The 25,526-nt window shown below is 34.3% G+C and overlaps 3 protein-coding genes across 3 annotated transcripts; 2 read left to right on the top strand and 1 right to left on the bottom strand.

The window, feature by feature from the left end:
• Positions 1–164: 164 nt before the first annotated feature.
• Positions 165–10,732, bottom strand: LOC100265466 (uncharacterized). Its single transcript, XM_002280053.4, has 6 exons — positions 10,575–10,732; positions 5,317–5,404; positions 4,017–4,081; positions 751–819; positions 573–622; positions 165–457 (listed from the first exon to the last, which is right to left on the bottom strand). The coding sequence occupies exons 1-6, from the start codon at positions 10,635–10,637 to the stop codon at positions 340–342; spliced, it is 453 nt and encodes a 150-aa protein (XP_002280089.1). The 5' UTR covers positions 10,638–10,732; the 3' UTR covers positions 165–339.
• A 3,770-nt stretch (positions 10,733–14,502) lies between these two features.
• Positions 14,503–19,812, top strand: LOC100260248 (uncharacterized). The gene is made up of 4 exons (XM_002280068.5): positions 14,503–14,842; positions 15,390–15,502; positions 18,612–18,716; positions 19,182–19,812. The coding sequence occupies exons 1-4, from the start codon at positions 14,768–14,770 to the stop codon at positions 19,612–19,614; spliced, it is 726 nt and encodes a 241-aa protein (XP_002280104.1). The 5' UTR covers positions 14,503–14,767; the 3' UTR covers positions 19,615–19,812.
• Positions 19,813–19,962: 150 nt separating this feature from the next.
• Positions 19,963–23,324, top strand: LOC100255166 (uncharacterized). The gene is made up of 2 exons (XM_002280086.5): positions 19,963–21,277; positions 21,456–23,324. The coding sequence occupies exon 2, from the start codon at positions 21,507–21,509 to the stop codon at positions 22,839–22,841; it is 1,335 nt and encodes a 444-aa protein (XP_002280122.1). The 5' UTR covers positions 19,963–21,277; positions 21,456–21,506; the 3' UTR covers positions 22,842–23,324.
• Positions 23,325–25,526: the final 2,202 nt, after the last annotated feature.

The raw sequence follows: 25,526 nt of genomic DNA, 5'->3' as shown, positions 1-25,526 counted from the left end.
GATAGAAACACTTCGTAAAATCATTATCAAACGGGTTCTTAGTAACTTCCTAAGGAACACCTAAAGTTCATAACATGGAAAGCGGACCTCAAGCTTCTAAGCCAACCAAAACTCCTTTCATAGTTCTCAACATGTCAAAACCATTAGTAAACACAATAGAGCGATGAGACCCCCAAATCCACCAAGACAGTATATTTACTCAAAGTGGGTAGTTAACCATGAAAGAAAGAGCTGTCACAGCTCACAAGGAACGGCGAGAATTCGCTCACCAAAATTTTCAACTTAAAAGCTTGTATACTATAACCAACAGATACAAACTACAAAAACCATTACACATCTTTAAGTTTCAGAAACCCCAATGCCAGTAAGTTCAACTTGTGCCACAGCTGCATTAATTGCGTCAATAACATCCATCTTTCCCCTACTTACTGCTTCATCCATTGGAGTCCTCTCATGGCTGAATATCATCCAATGCCGCAATGATTTATATGAGAAATAAAACATGTCTTCATACCAATAATTTCCATATAAGTAAAATAAATAAACAACATATAAGATCATAGACAGCACACCTATTTAGTGCAGTTACATTTGCTCCAGCAAGAATCAGATTTTTAACCACCTGAAAAAAAAAATTAAATGAAAAAAGAGAGCAATGCTTAATCCAAATATATATATATATATATATATATATATATATATATATATATTTGTAAGTGACTATCATGCTTAGACAAAATAAATTATTACCTCAATATGCCCATTTAAGCAAGCCCAATGAAGTGGTGTATTCTTCTCCACATTAGAAGCATTAAGATCCTGCTTACATAAATGCCCCCGGAAACTTAGAAATTTTTAACAAAGGATAATTATTTTTATGAACAGCAAGGATCAAAAGAGCGAAATTCAAAAGACAGAATAACGCAATTTCTCTGGCTTCATAAAATTGTAAATAATGACAAAAAAAATTGAAAGATGCTTGAAGCTCAAGAAAATGTACAGAGAATAAGGAATTTAACCATCAAAGGTATACTAGTCGAAATTGGAGAAAAATAGAGCTTAAAACCTGTGAGGCAGAGAGAACAAAATGTTTAAACTCCACTAATTGCAATCTGCTCAGAAGATATAGGACATGAAATTCAGAATTTATGTACAACTACTCTGAACCCAAATACTAGTTTGGGCCATGAACTTAACTGATTGTGATGCTTGCTCAAAAGACATAGGATATAAGGAAATTCAGAATTTATGTGATATCCGAGATGATGATTGAAGGTATGAACAGTGCTGAATCAACATCGTGGGAGCAAGCCTCTCTCTCTCTTCCCCCTATGTTGAAGATGATGATTGAGAGTATGAACAGTGTTGAATCAACATTGTGGGAGCAAGCCTCTCTCTCCCCCTCCCCCCTTCTCACAACATAGACCAATAAAACTCATCTCAAATTCAAGATGATGATTGAGGGCATGAATATGCCTCTCTCTCTCTCTCTCTCTCCCTCTCCCTCTCCCTCTCTCAAAATATACACCAATAAAACTCCTCTGACCCTCAAGATGATGATTGAGGTTGTAAATAGTACTGAATGAAATTGTGGGAACGTCTCCCTGCCCCATCCTTATCCTCTCTCTCCCCTTGTTCTCTCTCTTCCAACACCCCAACCCCCTGCCCCCTCCCTCTCTCTCTATCAGTATACATTAAGAAAAGCTCATCTAACACCAAAGATCATGATCGAGGGTGTGAAAAGTGCAGAATCAACATTGTTCAAACAGGCCTCCCTCTCACATGGGCTAATAGAATTCATCTGATATTCAATATGATGACTGAATATATGAATAGTGCTAAGTCAATGTTGTGGGAAGAGGTGTAGTGGCTTCAGAACCCCATCATATGCAATGTTTCTATCATATGCAATGTTCTTCAAGGGTTTGAAATCATCTTTAAGGAATTCTCATATGATATATTAGATTTGGAAGTGCTTAGTAGGTAATTGTAGTCAGAGTTGCCTATCAAAAAATGTAATTGTAGTCAGAGTTGGAGACTGTGTCTTCATTCAAAGATAGGTACCTTTATAGTCAGGTTTAGCATTGAGAATGCTCAAAGGGTGATATTTTATCAGGTCTTTTGAGTTTGTGTTTCCTTGTTAAGATTGTGGTGTTGGGTTTGGCAATGAGAAAGGCCTCAAAATCAGATTGGTAGGGTCAAGATTAAGCAACAAGGTGATGTTTCATCATGCCTTTTGTGTATGTAATTTCTTTCAGAGATTGGTAGTGCCAGGTTTGGTGTTGGACAGCCCCTCAGCAGGTCCAGGTTTAAGCTACTAGGTGATGTTTTATCATGTCTTTCATTACTTATTTTCTCCCAAAGATTGGTAACGTCAGGTTTGGTATTGACAATGCCCCTCAAAATCAGTTTGGTGGTTTGTATTGTTTCACCAAGTTTTTTGGTACAAACTCTCTTTCAGACTGTCTAGCTTTGTCATTATGTAACAAGTCTAACTCAAGATTTGTTACAAAATTCTGGTGCTTTTTTAGTGATTATTCACTCCTGTGTAGTTTTTGGTGCATAATCTATATTTTGACATTTCTAGTATGGTGTTGCCCAGGTTCATATGTAAAGAATGCTTTAGTAGTTTTGAATATCCAAATATTTCATATTTGTGTTTTATTAGAGGGTTAAATAATTACAACCAAGTGATGTCAAGATGGTTCACAACTCCTATTCTGAAGGTATTTGGAAACTTGGGATGATATAGATAACTGAAGTTGGATTGAGCTAATTACTTGTCATGAGCTTAGCTGTGAGGGTTTATCTTGAGGCAAAAAGGACTTGGATTCTTTCTATTATCCATTGAATTTTAAGAGATGATAAGCATGAACCAACTGCCAATACTAGTATGATGTTCTGGATATCATCAAAGAAGTGAAAAGCAGTCAAAGAGATGTATTATATTGAGAACAATGCTTCTCATGACTATGGATTATATGAGAATCCTTCCACAAGGAGAGAGGATATCAAGTGAGTACTGTGGTGCCCAGTGCTTTGAGGGGAGTGCCGGACAAACCATATGGCTACCATCGCCGGAATAATTACTTGGAAATTTCAAAGAAGTCGCAAGAAGAGTTTTTAAGTTTTCAATTTGCTGTGGGACTTGAACCACATCCTGTGTATTAGAGGAAAGGCTTTGCTTGTAACAGTATCATTGCATCATTTGGTAATTAAAACTCTCCAATTTCAATTTGATAGCACTATTACGTTATCATCATCATCATCATCTAGTTGTCTCCCTTCTTTTCTTTGTCCTTTTCAGGAAGAGAGAATTTTATTTAGGTAAACTTCATAGATTGACAGGATTCTTTCAGAGGCAATGAGAAGCTTAGCGGATATGGTGGAATCAATTTTTTTAATTTGGCGGGTACCATGATTGTGGTGGTCAGGATTATGGTGAAGATCAAGATTAGAATTGTTTGTTAGGATAGAAGAAGAGGAAAAGAGGAAAAGAGAGAAATGACACAGATGCAGACACACACAGATGCCTAAACACATGCTTTCTTCAAGCAACGCTTTTCCTTTTCCTAAAGCCTTGAATCCTTATGGTAACATTTGCTTCTGGACACACCCCTACATAGACTTTCTTCAAGCAGCAGACTTTTCCTTCACTTCCTAAAGCCTTAAATCCTTAAGGTGAGGATAGGCATGTCCGACACGTATTGCATGCCCAAATCTTTGTCACATTATGTCATGTCTACAATGGGTACTTCACATGCTATAAAGTGTCCATAAGCACCCAAAGGACAAAGAGAGAAGGAAACAAAGCAAAGGATGAATCTGTAATCATTGTCTCATATTCAATCATAGAACAAGGCATGAAAAGAACAGGTTGTGGATAAATTATAATGTGATTAAAGTTGTGAATGAAGGGCATCAAGAAAAAAGGTTTACCATTGAACTAGTATTAGCAAGTTGAAACATATAAACATGTAACATGACAAGTAATTTTTTTAAGATGGCTTGCTTACCACTCCACTACTGATAAGAAACTCCACAACATCAAGATGTCCATTAGCTGCAGCCATGTGAAGTGCTGCAAGTATCAGTTTAACCAGTTAGACAAAGATGAAAGTAAAGCAAGAAGTCAAATTGAAATTTTTGATAATATGAACACAAATTTTATTGATCATCACAGAAAAGGTGTTAACATTTAACCGGAGTACAAATTTCAAAGGAATTCCCAACTCAACCCATTACTTGGCAGATTTGGGAGCATTTGTGGAAAAGATTATGAAAAGAAAATCTGAACACACATTCAGAATCTATTATAGCATCATATTTATTTAATCAAGTAAAAAGGCTTAAATCATATAATGTGCATTAAGATATTTTTTTTAAAGCATCATGTACCCCCATTTTAACATGAAAGATAAATTTAGAAATTTACTTTCTAAAACTTGTTTGATGTTATAACTAATCCAATGTACATAAATTTTAAAAAATAATTAATTACCTATTAATCCCAAGAAACCCAAAGATTCACTCAAACCCACCAATTTGAGCTTGGGTTGAAAATCAGCAACCTGAAGTCAGGTTGCGTTGGGCTTGTGTCAGCTTCCTTCCAACCAACCCAACTAACATGTACAAGTTGCAGCCCTAATATTTTCTGTTAATTCCATACATGTTTGTGTATAAATCATATTATTAACTGTATTCTGCAATCATGTGAGAATTCTCTAGGTTTAGTTTCCAGAAAATCTCCCCTTGAACAAAAAACCATTTTTCGTAAAAGAATTTGATGATGACTTAAAATTTTGGTCTTTGAATGGCAAGGATTAGATCTCTAACTTCAAACTAATGGAAGTGGACTCTCTCTCTCTCTCTCTCTTTCCATATATATATAAGAGCTTTTATTTTTTTAAAGTTGCTACATGGATTGAACTGGGAACTTCATCATCCCCACCTCAATCCCTTGCTGCCTGAACCTAATGAGGTTGAACTCTCTTAGAGAAGGGCCCAAAAGAAATTTGATGCACAAGAGGGAGGGCAGTGCAGACACCATTTACAAGTTACACAGTGACATCATGAACGTGACATTCAACATATGTTCTACCTGCAGTACTTTTGCCCAGACAACAAACTCATTGATTCAAACTTTCTAGAGAATGATTTACGAATCATAAGTAAATAGCAGAGAAAACCAACAAAAGAAACAGAAATATGGTATGAACAGAATTTTCAGGAAAATAAAAGATCATTGACCATGATTAATAATCAAAGAACAAGTCACAGTATTTGGAATATCAAGGACATATTGCAAATTATAACCTGTTCTCCCTTGTGAATCCTTAGAATCAAGAGAAACTCCAGCAGAAGCTATGATTTTAACATCATCAATGTCATCATATCTAGCAGCCTGTAAAAGAAATGAAATACAAATCAATTAACTAATAAATAATGTGAACCAATAAATGTCACTAAAGAGATGTAACCGAGCTAAAGATCAAATCATCCCTCAATGACAGAGAGGTTGCTACATAGAAGAAAACAGTCACCATAAGCATACCAGAAGAAGAAAATCATAATGGATTTAATTAATCAAGCAGATACATGTTGAATCAATCTGCCATGCAAGTACATGCCCCAATGTGTTGGTCCCAATGGGGAGCTTGCAGTCAAGGGGCAATGTGCCTCTAGCTTTTGTGACACAAGTTAGTGGAATTTGGGTGAGCAAGAATAAATATGGAAGGTGAATGTAATAAAAATAGGAGCAAAAATGAGAAAATAGTAAAATTTAATGGCAAGGTGCAAATCAAAGAGCTGGTTTCATTGTGTATCAAGGGCAAGCTAACGGAAAGTGGGATGATATAGTTTGATCATGTGCAAGTGCAACAAAGATACTGCTGCAAGTCAACATGGTCCAATAGGAAGAAGGCCAAAAAGAAAGTTGGTCTTGGCAAAAGAAATTCTGGCATTTCATCCACACCCAGTGGGAAGAGTGACATTTGAGGGAGAAAATATTTGTTCCATAATTTTGTAAACTAGGAAAAAATTGTGATAAATTATGGGAGATATTTTTCAACAGATGAATAAATAAACTTCCCATCATGAGGAATTCCTGAAACCTCCAAGAAGTGGATTTATGGAGAGTTTGTCTCGAAAAAAGAAGGGAACCACATTTTCTTAAATAATTGAGAAGTGTGATATTGAAACCAAGAAAGATAAGAAAAAACTAGAACAAAGAAATCTCATAAGAAAACTAAGAAAGAATAAAGAAAAGTATTAGTTCATGAGGCATTATCAAGTATAGATCACAATGCTTCACTTCATCTATATAATCAATCACCTGTTTTTTTTTTTTTTGGTTATATGCAAGAGAGTGTAAGAAGCGGTGCCTAACAAATGGGAGTGCAACCCATGTGCATTGGGAGTGTAACAAAAGAGGCCAAATTGAGAAACTTAAATCACTTAAAGCTTAGTAAATACTCAAACAGTCAATGAAACCCAATAAAGACAAAGGATTTTTGTCCAAAGACTACTTAGACCATAAGAAAAGAGAACAAAGAAAAGACTCTTTGGACATTCAACAATTTCTTCACCCCATATAATCCAAAACAAGAAAAAAGGAGTCATTCTCCAAACCTTCCTGCATTTTTCCCAACCTCCATGCCACCCTAATGAAACCTCTTTAACCAACCGAGGGGGATTCCAAGAAAGACCAAAGAAAGAGCACAGGAGATGCCACAGAGTGCAAGCTAGACTACAATGAATCAAGATGTGGTTGACTAACTCTTTCTCACCCTTGCACAAATAGTACCAATTCACTAAGGCCCACCCTTTCATCATCATATCCACCCTTTCCGACTCTTAATCATTGAAAACCCCCACAAAATGAGGATTCTAATGCTTTGATTCCCCCAAAACCTCCTTGGAATTAACTATGCTAAATAGCTCAAGAAAGGAGGCACTCAACTAAGAACCATCACAATACACATCATGCCAGAAACTAACTCTCCTCCCATATCCCACTGCCAAGGAAGTCCTAGTTTGAAGCACCTCCTAACCTCTATTATTGTTTTCCAAAAAACACACCCCAAGTTTGTCTCTACCAACACTAGAACACCAACCCTTTGCCGCCTCAAACTTCTCTAAGATGACGTTTCTCCATAAATTGTTCCACTAACTAGCAAACCTCTAACACCACTTCCCAAGGCTCTATTGTTTAAGTAATAGACTTTGAAAAACCAAGCCCCCTATTCCATTTTTATAGGCAATAAAAGAGTATATTGACAATGCCTTAGAAAGGGCACACCAAGGTACAGATGATGTATACGATATGTGACAAAAAAGGTTATCCAAGGAAAGATAAAACAAAAACAAGCTCCCACTCCTTACTTGGTGCTTAACCAATCCACAAAGCCTATCATGGAATTGAGTGACAATCTATGCACACTCTAAACCTATTCCAAAAAAATAGTTACAAGAGAATATTTAATTATTTGATTTGACTTAGCATTTTTAAAATAACCTCCTATGTCTTTCTTTCCACAGAGTCTAAAATAAGCATAAGGAAGTAGCCCTCCAAGCTTTCTTTCGTTTTTCCTCTACAAATGAACTATGCCAGCTTAGAAGATTCTCTCTAACTATAGAGTGCATCCATGTCATACCAAACAGAGAATAAGTCAACAGTCAGAACATTCTTGCTTTAACACAATGAAGGAGTACATGATCAGTTGATTCTTCATCACATTTACGCATGTTACATTCATTCGGCCTAAACCATCCCCTTCTTTTGAGCCAAACAATTGTCAAAATCTTTCCTCAAATGATTTCCTATGAAAAATAAAAAAACTTTCATTGGCATCTAAGGATTCCAAATAGGAAAAGGTCATCTTCCACCCCTAGCCAAGGAAGCATAGAGAGATTTGACTAAGAAGTTGCTACTCTTGGTTTTCTTCCTACTCATTCTATCCTCCTTGTTGCTTCTAATTAAGATTGTGTGCAAATTCCCTAAAAAGGCCCCCACTCCCTCAAGTTCCCAATCATTGAATTGTCTTGAAAAGTAGGGACTTCATCGACTCCCCTCCTAGATTGCTCCCACACATCTACTACCCAATCATCCTAGGTGATGGCTATAGAAAATAAAGCTAGGAAAGCATCTTCCAATGTCATATCACAACACCATCTACCTTTCCAAAATTTTACCCTTTGCTATTCTTAACAATAAGATGAAACTTTTAACATCATTCTACTTGTTTCTAATTGCCTTCCACACCCCCATCCCATAGCCACCCCACAAATTCCTCGAACACCATCCCTCTTTCTCTTTCCTAAACTTTCCTACTATAACTCGTTTCCACAAGGATTATCTCTTGGTTGCAAGTCTCAGGCTCCACTTGCCAAGTAGTGCTTTTCCCCATCCAAGTCACCTATGCTTTTATCTTAATATACTGCAACCTAGTCACTGGATGAGAATTTTTGTCCAAGTCACCATCTACCCACACAAAGTCCCTTTGAATCATTTTGAACCTCAACCTCACCATTGTATGGATAATAAACATGGGCAAACTTCTCTCACAAATAATCATTAAAAAAAGGAATCAAATGCTTTATAACAAGCTTTATGAGAATGATGATTAGAGATGCTAACAAGAAACAACATCTACAACCTGAACTTAGATAAGAAACAATCTAATGTGTAAAATTTGTTTTTCTATCATATTTTTCATCAATTTTTTTGCCCAAAGATGTAAAACTCCTACCCTCCAAAAAATCCAAAATGCTAGCAGGCTAGCATTAAGCCTAACAACTAGAGAAGGACATACAAAATTATTGACCTTGTTAAACATCACTCAACTCAACCCAATCCACCTCACAAAGCCCTGAATCCCAAACACTTAGAGAAGGACATACAGGTCTTTTTCACCATTCACCTATATCTAGGGCCATATCCTTTTGCAAATAAAATTGTGTCTTTTGTCTCATTTCTTCATACCACATTCCATCTTGCCTTCCCCTTCTTCTTGTGATATTTCCAACTTAAATCAAATCATTCTGCCTCACTGAAATAATGTGCCACCCTGTGAAAACTTACAAAAGAAGATGATAGAATATTTCAGCAAGGGTAGTTTAATGGTTCCATATTTTTGGTATGGGCCTACCTAGCAGTCTATGGTTTTATTTGGAGTCTCTTTATTATGATTGGTCTTAGTAATTTACTTATTCTTTTGTCAAATGTCTATTTGTTTTCACTTGATTGGGAAAAATAATCATATTTCTACTAAGAAAGATAGTCTTATTCTATTAGGAAAAAGAAGTTTTTTTTTTTTTTGATAGGTGCAAAAGAGTTATATGAAACTATATATACATATGTAGTCATTAAAATATATTATTAGAATTATTGAGCGTTTAGAGTTTTTATTAGCTTCCAAGCATCTTTGAATGTGCAATTTCCTTTCTACTTAGTGTGATTTCTTAAAATCTCCGTGGCAATTTCCAAGGGATCTTGGTGTGATTTTCCAAGAATCCTTTTTCTTTTCGGCCATCCTTCATCCCCTTCTCCTCATTCTACAGCTAAAGCAACAGTTATATTGCCGATGACCACTAGATGCAATCAGACTTTGAGGGGAAAATGGACATATTTGCATTGTGATATGAAGATGATGATTCCTTCAACAAAATTGGATCCCTAAATGTTGATAATCTTCAAGAAGCAAAAGAAGATTCTTCTTTTTTTTTTTTCATCCTATTCTTACTGCATAAAAGCAATAAACTAAGGATTGAAATCGTACTTTTTATATTTCAAACCATAGCATGTTGAGAAAATAAAGCTTGTAAATGAAAAATCGATGAAGGCAGCAACATGAATGTCGTGTATGAAGCAATCATTGCAATGTTATTAAAAAAATGAATAAAATAACATAATTACAATTTGCGGACTGAGTAGCGCCACCATACTTGCTATGTTGAAGAAATGCAGAACCAGTTATGAAATACATGGCTAAAACAGATTCAATAGATATAGAAATTACAAGTTCAACATCACCATCGAATGATGAAAATATTCATGACATTTCTGATATTTTCATTGAAATCTCCGTAATTTAGCAGTATTAATATCGGTATTGATATCAAGATATTTCACCAATGTTTGATTATCCTCCCCATAAATGTCATATAGAATTTCAAATCTACCAATCCATTTTCCATTCATGATAAGCCGTGGAAAGGAATCAAAATACTCGTGTTTCATCTACAATTTCCATATCATTTACTCAATGTTCTTTTTATTTTTTCCGGAAATTCTCATCCATATCATGTTTCCGTAAAATCAAGGCAGCAAAATTTTCTTTGCCATAACTGACATCATCAAATAATCCTCAAAAGTATCAGACTATTTCAATTCTTCAGTAATGATTAAAAAAAATTAAAAAAATCATGAAATAAATTCCACAATTATAACAAGAAGAAGAAATCATCTGCAATATTGGAACAAAAATGGAAGTGAAGCCCTAACAGAGTTAGAGTAAGAACTAAGAAGAAGCGAGAAGCGATGATAGAAATAAGCATATAGGTGTTTCTTGTACTTCAAGCAAGGCCTCTACGTTCTCCTGCGACGCCGTTTCGGCTGAAGCTTCTTCGCTCGGCATCGCCTCTGCTTAGTCTGCTCCCGTCTGCTCCACTCCCAACAGTGACCCAGCATAACATTGCCGCTGATTGAAGTTGTAGGGGGCTGGGCTGGGCTGGGCCGGGCCGGACCGGGCCGATTTCGGAAATTGTAGGATTTGGCTCCATAAAAACTAAATTTCGTTTATTAAATTTATAAATTTATAATCAAGATTTATTAAAACAATACGATAATATTTTTTTAACTTGATCTAATATTTACATATTTAAGATGTGACACATGTAATTAAAATATTAAAGTTTGTTATTTTAAAATTACATAATTATGTTGATAGTTTATGATGTCTTTTAATAAATAGAAGTATGATTTGTATTTATTAGATTATACATCATAGAAGACATAATATTAATTTGGAATAAAAGATAAATAAATACGGAAATAGACTTACGAAAAATAATAATTAAAATAAAATAAATTATTGTCGATCAATCAATTTTTCTAAAAGTTTAAATTTATAAAATTTGATATTGTAATATGTGTCATGCACTCTAACACATCCTCTATGACATGTAAGGTTGCAATTTGGGAAAATTGGTCGAATCGATGATTAATTCAAATCCAACCAGAATTAAGAAATAAATAACCCAAACTCAACCAACTTGAACTCTAACTTGAGGTACTCAACCCAAATTCAACTCAATCTTATTTTTTTAAACTCGAGTTGAATTCAGATTGTTCAAGTTGGATTGACCCAAGTTGATCAAGTTAAACTCGTGTTGGTTGAGTTGCATAATTCAAAATATATTTATAATATTTATAAAAAAAACTTTTTTAATGTATTTGTATGAAATCTTAAATAACAAAAAGGACAAAATCTTAAGATAGTAACAAAAGAATAAACATAAATTTATATGTATATATATATATATATATATATATATAATATTTAGAAAAATTGAAAAACATATGATGTAATAAATTATGATATATTTTTTTTCAAATTAGAAAAAGAAAATGAATATTGTTTTAAATGATAAGATGCATTATAAACATTATAAAAACATCAAATCAGATTTGAGTTAGACTTGGATTGTTTGAACTTTAACTCGAATCCAACCATGAATTTAGGTTGAGAAAACCTAAATCAAGCCAACCCAAGTATTGAAAATGCTTGTCCAAGCCTGCCCATACATCATATTGGGTTCAAGTTGGTTTGGGTTAGTCAGCTAAGTTGCACCCCTAATCACATATAGCCTTCACCCGTCAAACCTACCTCGAAATCTATGTACAAGAACTAATTTTCCTAAAATCTTAAAAGTTTATGGAATTTGTGTCCATAATATAACAATTATTTATTAAATTATAAAATTATTATGTTTTGAAAAGATAATTAAGATAAATAATAATTTGATTTTTACTTATTTATTTTTAATATATTAATTTTCAAAAAATTTAACATCAGCATAATATAACTAGGGTAAAAGATATGGACATTTAATAAAAATGAAATAGTTAATGATTAAAATAAAATTATAATATTTTTAAAAGATAAATGTTGAAGAAGTTACATCAATGTTTCATTAATGGTATAATATCTATGAGTTATTATAATTTGTTATATAAGGAAAAATTAAATCGAGAAGTATGAGTAATTGTTAGTTAGTGAAGAAAGTTTTTAATATTTTATAACCATATTGTTGGAAAGTCCAAATTAACTTTAAAAGAATATTTTTTTAAAATTAAAATGTTGTTATAAAACAGTTTTCTAATATAAAAAATTCATAAGACTATTTGTTCGTCCCTATTTGTTTTTAGTTTTAAAAAACAAAGTGATGTATAAAACAGAAAATAAGTAGAAATTGTTTTTACCTGTTTTTAAAAATTAAAGTAAAATACAAAGAATAAAAAAAAAACTATAAAAAGCAAACAAAAATGAACATGACATTATTCTTCTTCTCTTTTCATAATCCAATATTGATATAAAAAATTAGGCGTATTTTTATAAATTTCTTTAACTTAATAAAAATGTTGAATTAATCAAATTATATTTTATACATAAATTTTATTAATTTTAAAAATAATTTAAAAGTCAAAAATTGATTTAATTAGTACTAGAAAGTTAATAACATTATAAAGTCATTGACCAAATTTCATTTTAAATGTTTTGGCTGGTTTCTTCTTTGCATATAATTATATTTTTGCAATTTTTTTTTTCACTTTGAAAATGAACTCCAAGTTGAGAAAGAATTAATACATTGAATTCATTAATGAATTTAATAATTCTTAAGAATAGTTTGAAGCCCAAATAGTAATCCAATTAGTATAAGAAATTTATGGTAAAAAATTAGTGTAGAATGACTCAATTATTTCTTTTATATATAAAATCATATTTTCTTGATTTTTTTACGAGACAAATAAATTCTAAATTAAACAAGACTTGATGCGTTAGATTAATCAACGAGTCTAATAAATTTTAAAAACAATTTGAAATTCAAATAATGAATGTTTTAATACCAAAACTTTATGGACAAAAATTGGTTCATAATAACTCTATTATATTTTTTTAAGCACATAATTATATTTTTATAAATTTTGTTACTAGAGAAACGAACTTCAAATAAAACGACACTTTGTATTGAATTTATTAATGAATTCAATTTTTTTTTTAAATAAGTTGAAATTAAAAAATAGATTTAATTACTACAAAAAATAATAGACAAAAATTTATATTTATTAGTCATGATTTTACTATTTCTTTTACATAATAACTAAAATTTTATCACTAAGTAAATAAATTTAAATTAAGTGAAATATAATAAATAATTTAAATTCTTTAATGATTTTTTTTTTTTAAATTTCAGAATAATTTGGAATTTAAAAAACTTATCCAATTAATTGTATATCGAATCAAAATAATTCAAAATACTATGTTCATAATTAAGTACTAAATGTGTATATGTAATGAAAATTTTTACTCATTTACATGTATATGTTAAAAAGCTTAGACTTTATTCATTATTTATTTTAAATAAAATATTAATAATTATTATTACTTTAAATTATTATTATTATTCATTTTTAACAAAAAATAAAAAATTACGCTTTTACAAAGATATCAACGTCCATATATTTTTTTTACTGTATATTAAAATAGTATATTTTTTAAATAAAAAAATATAATTTATGATTTTATTATAATATTAATATTCATATTTTACTAAAAAAATAATTTTTAATTTATTTTTAATTTGAAAAATAATTTTATTTTTAATAATATTTAATTAAATTAAATTTATATCATATAAATTAAATTTACAAGCATGACAAGCTATAAAGCAACACATTTTTAAAAATAATTATATAATTCTTGAATGCTACTAATAAATGTTTTTATATATGTATTAAAAAATAAAAAAAAAATGATAAATAGTTTTTTCATTTGTATTTAATATTTTTTTTTCATCTTTTATTTTTTCTGGTGTTAGTAAAGTTTTTTTTACAGGCCATTTGACGTGGCATTAGAAAAGGGACCCTTGGAACTTGGAAGAAGAGTCCAAATTCCAAATCGGAGGGTGGTGATTGGAATGTCAAGTTCGGTGGGAAAGGTATACACGCGTCAGGATGTCACGTTTCAACCTCCAAGTATGAGGCGGTTGAAGACACGTGGCGGTCAACAAAATGGACCAGCGCCCTTTCCAAAAGTCACACGGGCTCTTCGATCTTCTGCAGGCTCCACCTCAACCTCCAGCTCACCTCCCTTACGTTCAAAATAATTTTTTTTTATCCCATCTTTTACCATTTCATTTATTAAAATATTAAAAGATATAAAAATATAAATATTTTTGTCCACGTAAAAACCACGGAAAAGCGAATGAGTCCGAGGGACACGCTATCATATTCATAGCCTACAAAAGACAAAGGAAAATATATAAATGGGAAGGAACTGCGCTGAGTTTCGTCCACAACTCACCCCTCTTGTTAGGGCTTGGCTCCCCAATAGAGGCCCCGAGGCCCCTCTCTGCCCTCTCCCTGTGGAATCGGAATTATTCCTTGGAATCTATCTTCCTCTTTTTCTCTTCTCTTCTCTGGCCCTTTAAAGTCTTTTCTTTTCCTCTTTCTTTTCCATCGCTATTTCGTTTCATCCTCATCATCATGACCACTGTCCTCAACATCGACGGTGACCAGCAGCTCCTCGACACTTTTCAACATCTGTCCGTTCAAGATCAGGTACTTGTTCCAGATCTGGAAAACCTAGCGAATCTAAACATATGTTTCATTTTCCGTTGCTTGTATTATAGTTAATTTGAGATTCAGTTCGTTTTTTAAAGCATTTTTTGGCTACTGGTTATTAGATTGGGGATGTTTGGATGTTTGGATGTCAGGATGTTAGGAGTTTTTGATTGATGGATTCTTTTTGGTTCTTGAGAAATGAAGACGATTTTAGAATTTTTTTTTTCTTGTTGTTGTTATCTGATTGTGTATTGAAATGGCGATTATTTTGATGTTTATGAATGAGAAAGGCTCTGGTTAAAGAGAAGAAACAAAATGAAAACGAAAATTTAATTTTGGTCTATGCTTTGTTAGTGTGCGTGCCGTGCCCTAGGAATGGGGAAAAAACTTAATTCATAGGAAAAATAGGCTAACAGGTTAGTAGTTTGTGTTATGAATAGTTGAAGATCGATAATTTTTTTTTCTTTGTTGCTTTCAAGATTATGTTCTGGTTATCTGATTTGTGGATGTTTGGATTTTGTGATTATTTCTTGAAAATTTTCAGAGGGAAGTGAAAGAGAGTAGAAATGGGAGTCATGGGGGTGTATGTGCGATCTGTCTGGATACGATAGTGCTTCAGGAAACTGCTATGGTAAAAGGTTGCGAGCACGCATACTGGTGTGTTATCAATTTTGATATATAGTTGTCATTAGTCATTTCCATTTTGAATGGATTATTTTCGTTCTTGGCTTTGAGATACACTGTTACTACTGCTCTTTTATGTGTTAAGGAATCCTCGAAATGGTTATATTCGAAAATAGAAAATGTCAGAAACACTGTTAACTGTTGATTTTCACAAACTTAGATCCAGATATGATGTTTAGGTCATGGTGAGGACACAGGTGTTGTGTTCTGACATGGATGAGGGTATCAGAAATGCCAATTTTGACTTGGTAACATGATGTGTGTGTGTGTTTGTGCATTGCTATATTAACACTATATTATTGGCTTTATGTTTGAGTTTGTCTTTGCATATAAAGCTGTTAAACGCTTTAAATAGATATTGTTAAGTCAGGTAGTAAGTTGAGAGCTGGAGCTACTAGCGCACCCAATTCTGTTATAATTGAGGAGTCCATGCCAAATGAACAAACTAGTAACTATTAAGCTATCAAGAATTAATGCTGTGTTCACAGTTGCCAGCTTTCTACAAGATTAGCTAAGGGAACATAATAACAGCCTTTTCATTTTCTTCTCCCTTTTCCTTCTTTTGCTTTTGAAGAAAATTCTATCATGCAGTTTTGTCTGTGCGTGCCTTTTTTATTGTAGGAGGCAAATGATGTTAGGAAAACAAGTGAATTTCCATGGTTATCATTTATTTGATGTTATGCTATTGAGGAACCTACTATGAATTTATGATTTTGTTGGATGAAAGCTCTTTGGATTCTTTATTTTATATTTTATCAACTTCAACCATTTCTGAATGCTAGGCTTGTTGATTCTGATTTGATGAAGAACCCATGATTCCATGAGCCCTACATGAATATTGCTTGTCGTGTGTGTGTGTAGAACGTCATTTTGATAGAGTTTGATTGTTTTAGGATGCACTAGGATTTTCAGTTCATGAAGAAGAAAAGGAGATATTTTGGTAATGGACAAAACTAGGTTTGGAGGAGACAAAGATTAGCTAGATTTTTATGAAAAGTGTGGATATGTTTAATCTATAGATGGGATTGCATTTGAATGAAAATTTAAATTTTAACTTTTATGGTAATATAGTTGCCATCTTTTAAGCAGAGAAAAGGTGGTGGAAGTAAATTCTATTCAAGTGTTGTAAGAATTTTCCCCCATTGAATAAACAAGGGTCCAACTGTAGCACATGGGAAGTATATCAGTTGTTTGAATTGGCAGTCCAAAGGAACGCCTCGGTAAATGAGATGTGGGATTCTAGCCTCGGCCAAGGAGGTTGGAATATAAGACTCTCCAGAAACCTTAATGATTGGGAGCTGGACGCTTTAGGAGAGCTGCTGCAGTTGTTAAGGGATTTGAGGACTTCTCTTGAAGAGGATGCAGTGATTTGGAAAGGAGAGAGTCATGGCCTCTTTCGGATTAAAGATGCCTACAAGCTTTTGGCAGGGTCTAATGTCATTAGCTTCCCGAAAAAGGGCATTTGGGTGGATAAGGTTCCAACCAAAGTTGCTTTTTTTGCTTGGGAGGCGTCTTGGGAGAAAGTTTTAACTTTGGACAAGCTTCAAAGAAGGGGATGGCAGTTTCCTAACAGGTGTTTTTTATGTGGTTGTGAAGAGGAAAATGTAAATCATATACTTTTACACTGTACAGTTGTAAGGGCTCTCTGGGAGATTGTCTTGGCCTTGTTTGGGGCTAATTGGGTGTTCCTAGAGAAAGTCAAAGATATGCTAGTCAGTTGGAGGGGCCCTTTTGTGGGGAGAAAGAGGAAAAGGATTTGGACTTCCATTCCGTTATGTATTTTTTGGACGGTTTGGAAGGAGAGAAATAGATTAGCGTTTAGGGGGGGCTCTCTAGCTATTCAGAAGCTAAAGAATTCTTTTGTTTGTAACTTGTGGAGTTGGGCTAGGGTGTATATGGGAGAGGAGTCCTCTTCGCTTATAGGTTTTTTGGAATGGCTCGCTACTCCTTAAGGGGTGGTGAGTGTTGGTTGTTGGATTGACTACTGTGTATACGTCCTGTATGCCTTGTGGCTTTTTGCCTCTTTTAATATATTTGCGCGCACTTATAAAAAAAAAACAGAATAAGCCAAGAAAACCCAAGTCTCCAATGGGGTATCAATGAGTTTCAAAAGGGCAAAACCATGCTTCCTTGAAGGGTCCAATAACCAAACAAAGAGTTAAAAAAAAATTGTCAGATTTTGACTTCAAAATTTCTTCTTCTTTCATATGTCGCTCCCTCTGAAAGTGCGGACCCAAGCACAGTGAGCCTTTCCTCCAATGATATACACATGAGCTACATGAAATGAACTAAAAGATGACTACTCTTAGGTGATTACTCCTGCCATTTCTCCAAACAGGCACTAGTTGACTGGAGTCCACCTCAATGTCATCATCTGGTCAACAGTTAGATCTTCTCCCACCTCTATGTCATCTGGTGGTCAACGGTTAGATCTTCGCCCTCACTGATGGCCCCATAAAGAATGCCACTTTAGAAGGCAGGCAGGTTGGCCATGCCTAATATAACTAGACAAGTAATGCTTTCCCCACAATTAAAAACCTTGAAGTAGGATTTAACTGTGAACCTGTCATCCTTATTTAGGTCCACATCCAAAACTATCTACCAAAGCGAACCCTTCAGCTCCAACTCACATTCATGAAAATCCTGATAAACTAGGGACTCCAGCGACCCTTACTATGTCCACAGCTAGTAACTTGCAAGCATCTATGTGTTTGCCAAATTGAATAAATTTGGAAGGCCATTCTTAGGAGGGTGATAATGAGTTTAAGCAATGCTACATATTGATTTTATGTGGGAGCTTGAGAGAAGTCAATCTTGGCTATGGATTTAAAGATTTACTGTTTGGTTTCATGCTATTTGTCAATTAGTGTTTGCTGAATGGATGAAATGTTTACTAATTAATTCCAAAAAAATTGCCATAAAAAAGGTTATTCTTGTTTCATGAAATGATGTATAAAATCAGATGGGATGAAAGCACAAGTTATCCATTGTTATTTCCATCATAAGAATGAAATGCCAATTTGTGTTAATTGAATATTTTTTTTGTATGTTTGTTTATGTGTTGTTTTTTTTTTTTCAACAGTGTGACATGCATCCTTCGTTGGGCCACATATAGTCAGAAACCAACATGCCCACAATGTAAACATCCTTTTGAATTTCTCAACATTCATCGCTCACTAGATGGCAGGTATGGTAGCAATGATCCTTTTTCCCCTTTGCTTTCTGCTTCGTAGGGACAACAGATAATAAGCTTTCTTGCCAAATACTCTACATATATTTCAGGAAAAATAACTTTTTGCTACCAACCAAAAAATAAAAAATAAAAAAACTCAAAATGGATCAAGTTTGCTTAATTAATGCAGATTATGGAAAGGTATTTTTGTTTGCTTTTGGCTTTAGGTGAACTAATTTTGGGAACTATTTGCACTATTTCTAATTTGTGTTGATGAGTGAATAATCAAATCATGACTCATAACTTTTTGTTATGTGGAATACTAAGAAGCAATCTGGTTTAATTTGAGAATGCTAAAATCCTTTCTTTCATTGGTGTCTAAGTGGAACTCCCTATGTTCCATGATTTAACAGCATCCATGATAGCATGTTCGGGGAGAGTTTATGTCCACTGCTTATGTTTCATGTTGTAATTTAACAGCATCCACGATTACATGTTCGAGGAGAGTGTGTGTCTTCTCCTTAGAGCTGCATGGTTTAAACCTTTGATTGTGGAGGAACAAGAAGATATTTATGATGAGGAGGAATATTTTTATCCATATGAAATTAATGAAGTTGATATAGATGAAGATGATCTGGATGAGGTTTACTACAACAATTTGTCAAGTATCCGAATTGGGAATCGGAGATGGGGAACTAATGGATATATTAGGGCAGGACACCAAGAAGCAAGGCCAGTCTATCGACCAAATGCTCAGAGCTCAGGTGCTAGTTCATCTCGTGATTCTGGGAGTTCAGAGGCTAAGAAAGAGACAAAGGGGCGGCGGGCAAAGAGAGCATTGAAACGTGAAGCAGCAGATAAGGCAGCTGCAGAAAAACATGAACGACATTTGGTGAGGTTGGGCCGGAATTGATTCTATCTTACTTTGAAGTAGAATTAATTCCATCTTTGTAAGTACTTCATAAGCCAGAAACTTTTAGACTCAACTGGCCCTTGTACATTTGCTTGAACTTGCCTTAGCATCTTTGCTGTTAAATGGCTGGAAATGCTGTTACATTGTATGCTTCAAAAATAGATATTTAATGATAGGAACTGACAATTTCTGTACCAACATTTTTTTTTTCTTTTCAAATGGTGAATATTGCTTGCCGTATTGGCTTTAGGAGTTACACTCTACACTCACAAATCAGATTTGGTGTCCTAAAACTGAGTTAAAGGGAGGTCTGTTATGCAGGTTGTAGCATACCTTTTCAAACTTTGTATCTGAGTTTACTCAGGGGAACACAATATGCTGTTATAGTGCATGAAATTAGTCCATGGGGTTGAAACCTCTTCTAAGGGGAAAATTAGGGGAATGGGAGGAGCCGAATTAACTGTGGGCTAACAAAGCTACCATAGTCATTAGAAGGTAAGTGAGCCCAATCTGTGAGAGATTACTAGCAACAGGTTCTTCACAATTATAGGAGTTTCTTATCCAACTATTATCATTGAGAAGATTCTCCACTTTGGCTTAAATCTGGTACAGAATAAAGCCTGCATGACTACATATTTTGCATAGTACAAAGATATGCTTTCCTACTGTCCAACACACAAAATTCGGTGCATTCTTGAATCCTTAGCAAAGCCATTAGATGTAAATTCAAAATAACAAGTTAAATCCGTCAAATCAGTATGCATGCGTAACCATCATGTGAAACTCCCAAGTTTTGCACTATTTCTTCGTTAGGCGTTTCATAAATTCATAACTGTGAAACGAGATCAGCAAAAAGGATGGGGGCCAGTGGCTTCAATAATAATGGTGAATGATTGGTACTCCAGACCAAGACCATGAAAAAGATGCCCACCATTTGATTGGAATTTAGTTTTTAGTGGCATCCCACTACTTAAAAAGTGTTTTGAAATAACAAAGGCAAGACCTTTTACTGACTAGTCATTCATGCCTTGCTATGCAGTCGGTTTTCCTCCAAGGCTTGCCATTCTTGGAAGTATGTGAACTTTGATTTAGGGTTGCACATGTTAGGCCTGGACTGGACCATAGAAGTTGGGCTGAGTGGAGGCCCATCTGAAACCTTGCTGCACTCCAACTAGTGTTGGTACATTATGTAGATAGTGAAATGGGGTATGGGGTATGGGGATGGAAGTAGGGAGTAGGGAGTAGGGAGTAAGGGAGACACATATTCTTGTCTTGGAGCATTGGAAAGAGATGATCTTGTCTTAAAGCCATAGCTACAGAGGGCATCTGCTAAGGAGAGGGAGACAGACTGTGGTGAGTGTGTATGAGGATAGTGATAATGAAAATGGGGCCAAGTGGGACCTCGACTTCCCCTAGTGGAGCAACGGGTCTTCACTAGAAGTGGAAGCTGCAATGTCAAGCAAAGCAAAACAACTCTTCCCACCCCCACTCCAAATATCTCTATCCCCCACCCACCCAACCCCCCCAAAAGGAAAAAAGGCAAAAAAAAAAGTGTGCTAAAAAACAACCATAACATCATCATCCCCCTTCATTTTCTTCCTCTCCCTTCTTCAATTCCACCTACTACCGTCTTTCAACTTGCTCAAAGCTCCTCTTTTCCACTGTAAGTTTCTCTTTCTCTTCCTTTCTTTTTTCTTCTGTTTCCATGCTTTTCCTTTAAGTTCATTTGTCTAAAACCCTTTTCAACAATTTATTAATGAAAAGTGAGATAGAGCTTCAAACAAAGGCTTCTAGTGTATTATTGATGATCGGCTTTCTTCTGTGTTTCTCTCATTCCGTAGGAGCTTTCTTGGCATTCTAGCCAAAAGGGTGACACAATTGAATTTCTTGGAATGGATTCCTATAATCGAACAACTGGGTTTTGCTATAACCCGAATTCTGATGGTGATGGTGAGGATGCTGAGTTTTCTGGGATTCTTGAAATCTTTGTTCATCATGCTCGAAACATTCACAACATATGCATTTATGATAATCAAGATGTGTATGCCAAGTTCTCTCTTACTTATAACCCTGATGAGACCCTCTCAACTAGGATCATCAATGGGGGTGGCAAAAACCCTGAATTCAACGAAAACTTGATCATGAAAATAACCCAACTCGATTCAGTCCTCAAATGCGAGATTTGGATGCTTAGCAGGGCCAGAAATTTCTTGGAAGATCAGCTTCTGGGGTTTGCTTTGGTCCCAATTTCTTTGGTTGTTGGTAAAGGAAAGGTTACTCAGGATTTTAGCCTCTCTTCTACGGATCTCTTCCATTCCCCTGCTGGAACCGTCCAATTGAGTCTTTCCCTTAAGGCCTCATTGCCCTCTGAACCATGCATCAATTCATCTGCCAATTCTTCCATAACTTCAGAAGTTGTGTTGTTGGATCGAAAGATCTCTCAAGTTAACTTGGATCCAGTTGAGTATTCCAGGATTGAATTCCCGGATATCAATGTAGTTAGAGAGAACCAGCAGATGGTTTCTGAGTACTTCGACTTAGCCAGGCATGGCTCCAGCTCAAGGCCTGGTCTGGTCGGACCCGCCTCATTTCTCCACCTTGGTGCTTCCCCTCAGCCTGTTGATGACTACGAAATGGTCGTGAATTCCTCAGAGGAAAACCGGGGCGGATCGGTTTCTCCCAATGGGAGCATCCAGAATTCCGGTTTCTTGAGCTCTACCACAACAAGCTTGAGTGATGATAGGAACTCAGCAGATTCCATAGAGAAAAAGAATCGGTTGGGTGGTGAACTCTCAAATTCCCTCAATGCCTCCATCACCACTGAACCCAATCAGAGCTCTGGTGCTTGTCCAGACACTCCAACTTCAAAGAAGGGAATTGATGTCAAAGAAGAAAAGGACTCAAATTTCTCAAACAAGGAAGAGGAAAGCAACAAAGAAGGGAACATGGGCAGTGTCAAATTTGGCCAAGTGTTTTCAGCCCCACTTGGGAACATCAATCTTGAGGCAGAGCAGTCTGCAATGCAGCAGCAGATAGTAGACATGTACATGAGAAGCATGCAACAGTTTACGGAGTCCTTAGCAAAGATGAAGCTTCCAATGAATCTTGACAAGCCGGAACCTCAAGACCGCGGCGATGTGATTCAAAACCACACCACCAATTTAGAACTGGAGAAGAAGAAGAAGGATGGTTCAAGGGTGTTCTACGGCAGCCGGGCCTTCTTCTGACCCCATAATAACTTTCTATGCAAGAGCCATTTTAGCTGTTCACCCCATGCTTTAATTTATCAAAACTTGGGGTGCCTTTCCGCTTCTTAATCAGTAATTTATGACATAGATTTCAATTCCAAGTCCCTTTCCATCACCTTCCATAACCATCTATCAAGTACTTTTGATCTTGTTGCTTATTGTGGTCTGTTCCAAAATCAGGAAGCTGTCTTGGGGTTCCCAGTTCCCTTATCCTTGGTTTCTACATCATCCCCACATCAGAAATGTTCTTGTTTGATAATAACTTTGTAAAAGCGAGATACATAAAAAAAAAAAATGCTCTTTTCTCCTTCTGCCCTATTTATGAAAAGAAGAAGATGGAAATGGGGTTGGGGAATTCCCATTGCTGCTGTGCTTGTGAGAGTCAAAATGAAGGAAAGTGGCTCTCCTTTTCTGTTCATGGGTTGAATATACTCCCTTGTTTAATTATGTCTTCTTCTGTGATTTCTCGGGAACCTTTTTGCTTTCTATCTTTTTGTAGGACTTGGGTTAGCGGGTCGAGTTGCTAATGATTACATTCGACCCGACCCAGAATAGTTTTTTGCTTTATCTTTTTGTTGCCCCATGATTATACTTGACCCGACCCGATCCAAATAGGGAGATAATTGATATTTGAAATTTCAACATTTTTGAAAGGAAAATGCTAGGGTACAAATATATTTGGACCACTAAATATGTATTGGGAGATCTAGACCGTCGAATGAGGATACAAGCTAATGAGACCTAGACGTAAGGATACGAGTAAATGAAATTAGGGTATAAACAATGAAAGAGAAATATATATATATGACATTATTTGATTGATGATACATTTTCGATGAGTATTGAAAAAGCACGAGCCTCATGCCTTCATGGATCATTGTCGGTATTTCCAAATTGACAGCTCAAGGACCAGCTCACAAATTGTCATGATGCCATGCTCGGTGTAGTTTCAACACCCTGATTACTCTGAGTGGAAGCAGTACATGCAAGCATAAATACACAAGCAAATTATCTTCAAAAGAGAGTACTGTGGAGGAAGGCAGGTCATGATCAAAGCATGGAAAACAAGGTAAGAGTAATTTAGAATCCATAGAAGATTGTGAAGCTAATTGCTAGGTGGGTGGTGGGTGGTGGTGGTGGGGTCTGATTGAAGCCCTTTTATTCCAAAACACATGTTCTCTGAAGACTCTTACCACATATATCCTACACTCGCTTCAAAGGGAATCCACTTTTGTGAATAAGAATCCAATATTTAGTCAAACCGAATGGATGTTTGCCTTCACACTTGTATTTGCTTAGATGGTTAGGTTTAGGAAGATTTTTCAATTCTCTTTTCAGGTTGAAATGATAGAAATGGGATTCTAGTTTAATAATTTGTTTTCTTGGGTGTATTTTATATTTTAGAATTAGTCGGTTTAAAAAATATAATAATCCTCATATTTATCATTATACTTTTTTCATGTTCTTATTTGAAAAGTAATTTATTTTAGATATAAATATCATTTATCATTTAAAGTATTTATAGACAATTTTATTTTTATAAAAAGAAAATAAAAATATATTTGTCAAAATGAGGCCAAGGGTTAAATTTCCAAATCTAAGTTTTTAATGATTTTTTTAATCAAATAACCCTTTATTTTAAATAAGATAATTCATATATGATTAGTTTGAAAAAAGAGAAAAATGAAAAAAGATATTTTATTTATAAAAATAAAAATAATAAGTTCTATATAAAATATAATAATATTATATAAAAATATAAATAATATTTTATTTTTTAAAACTATTTTAAAAATTATTGTCTTATTAAAGCAAAGAAAATTTTAAGAGTTTTATTTTGTATAAAAATTACTATTATTTTCTATTTTTTATTTAAAATAAAAAAATATATACAAATTACACCTAAACTATAGCATTGAAGAGTATAGAGTATGACCAAAGAAAATTGATTTGAAATGAAGCACATGGAAAAAAGTAAAATAAAATAAAATAAAATAAAATATATAAAGAAGAATTATCTTCTCAAACCAAAATCTAACCCCCATTTTTTTGTCTAATATTGGGGCAATAATTGCAAAGTGGTGATTGAAAGTTCCAGTCAGCAGGAAAATTATTGTACAATATTTTTGTAGGCTTGGACATGGACTAGGCCTATTTTTAAGATTGGTGGGTGAATAGGTAGCTTTATTGTGCTTACATGGGCTTGGCCCAGCCAAAGTTGGGCCTAAGTCCAATGATCAATCTTTTGTTTGGGCCCAAGAAATGATTTATATTACGTTATATTTGATTCATGTAAAGTATTAGGAAAAAAATATTAAGAAATTTTTTTTCATGTTTATTTATTGTAAAAAAATATTTTAAAAAATGTTTTTAATTAAAATTAGTTAGAAACTTTTACATTTTCAAATAGCATTCTAGTTTCGTTTCTTTGTAATCTTTTACATCTTATCGATCAGATCTACTATTTTTTGCAATCTGATCATAAAAGAAGACTTATGACATAATTTAAATAATTTTGCATTAAACTTTATGGGAAGGTACGTTACAATATAATTTTTATTTTTCTATAATTATTATAATTTGTCATTTTTTTTTCATGTTTTACAACGTCACTTAATTTTAATTATTCATAGCTTAAAGTTGTATATAAAAAATTAGTAAATT

The sequence above is a fragment of the Vitis vinifera genome, chromosome 6, assembly GCF_030704535.1.
Source record: "Vitis vinifera cultivar Pinot Noir 40024 chromosome 6, ASM3070453v1".
Classification (NCBI taxonomy): Eukaryota; Viridiplantae; Streptophyta; class Magnoliopsida; order Vitales; family Vitaceae; genus Vitis; species Vitis vinifera.
This window is presented reverse-complemented; position numbering and strand designations above follow the sequence as displayed.

What these genes read in the sequence shown, in the direction of transcription:
- LOC100255166 (XM_002280086.5), top strand. Translation starts at nt 21,507, where the DNA reads ATGGATTCCTATAATCGAACAACTGGGTTTTGCTATAACCCGAATTCT.
- LOC100265466 (XM_002280053.4), bottom strand. Translation starts at nt 10,637, where the DNA reads ATGCCGAGCGAAGAAGCTTCAGCCGAAACGGCGTCGCAGGAGAACGTA. An exon ending in ACGTAGAGGCCTTGCTTGAA is followed by an intron (nt 5,405 to 10,574) that starts GTACAAGAAACA and finishes TTTCTTTTACAG; the next exon opens with GCTGCTAGATATGATGACAT. An exon ending in TTCTTATCAGTAGTGGAGTG is followed by an intron (nt 820 to 4,016) that starts GTAAGCAAGCCA and finishes TTATGTAAGCAG; the next exon opens with GATCTTAATGCTTCTAATGT.
- LOC100260248 (XM_002280068.5), top strand. Translation starts at nt 14,768, where the DNA reads ATGACCACTGTCCTCAACATCGACGGTGACCAGCAGCTCCTCGACACT. An exon ending in ATCTGTCCGTTCAAGATCAG is followed by an intron (nt 14,843 to 15,389) that starts GTACTTGTTCCA and finishes GAAAATTTTCAG; the next exon opens with AGGGAAGTGAAAGAGAGTAG. An exon ending in GGTTGCGAGCACGCATACTG is followed by an intron (nt 15,503 to 18,611) that starts GTGTGTTATCAA and finishes TTTTTTCAACAG; the next exon opens with TGTGACATGCATCCTTCGTT.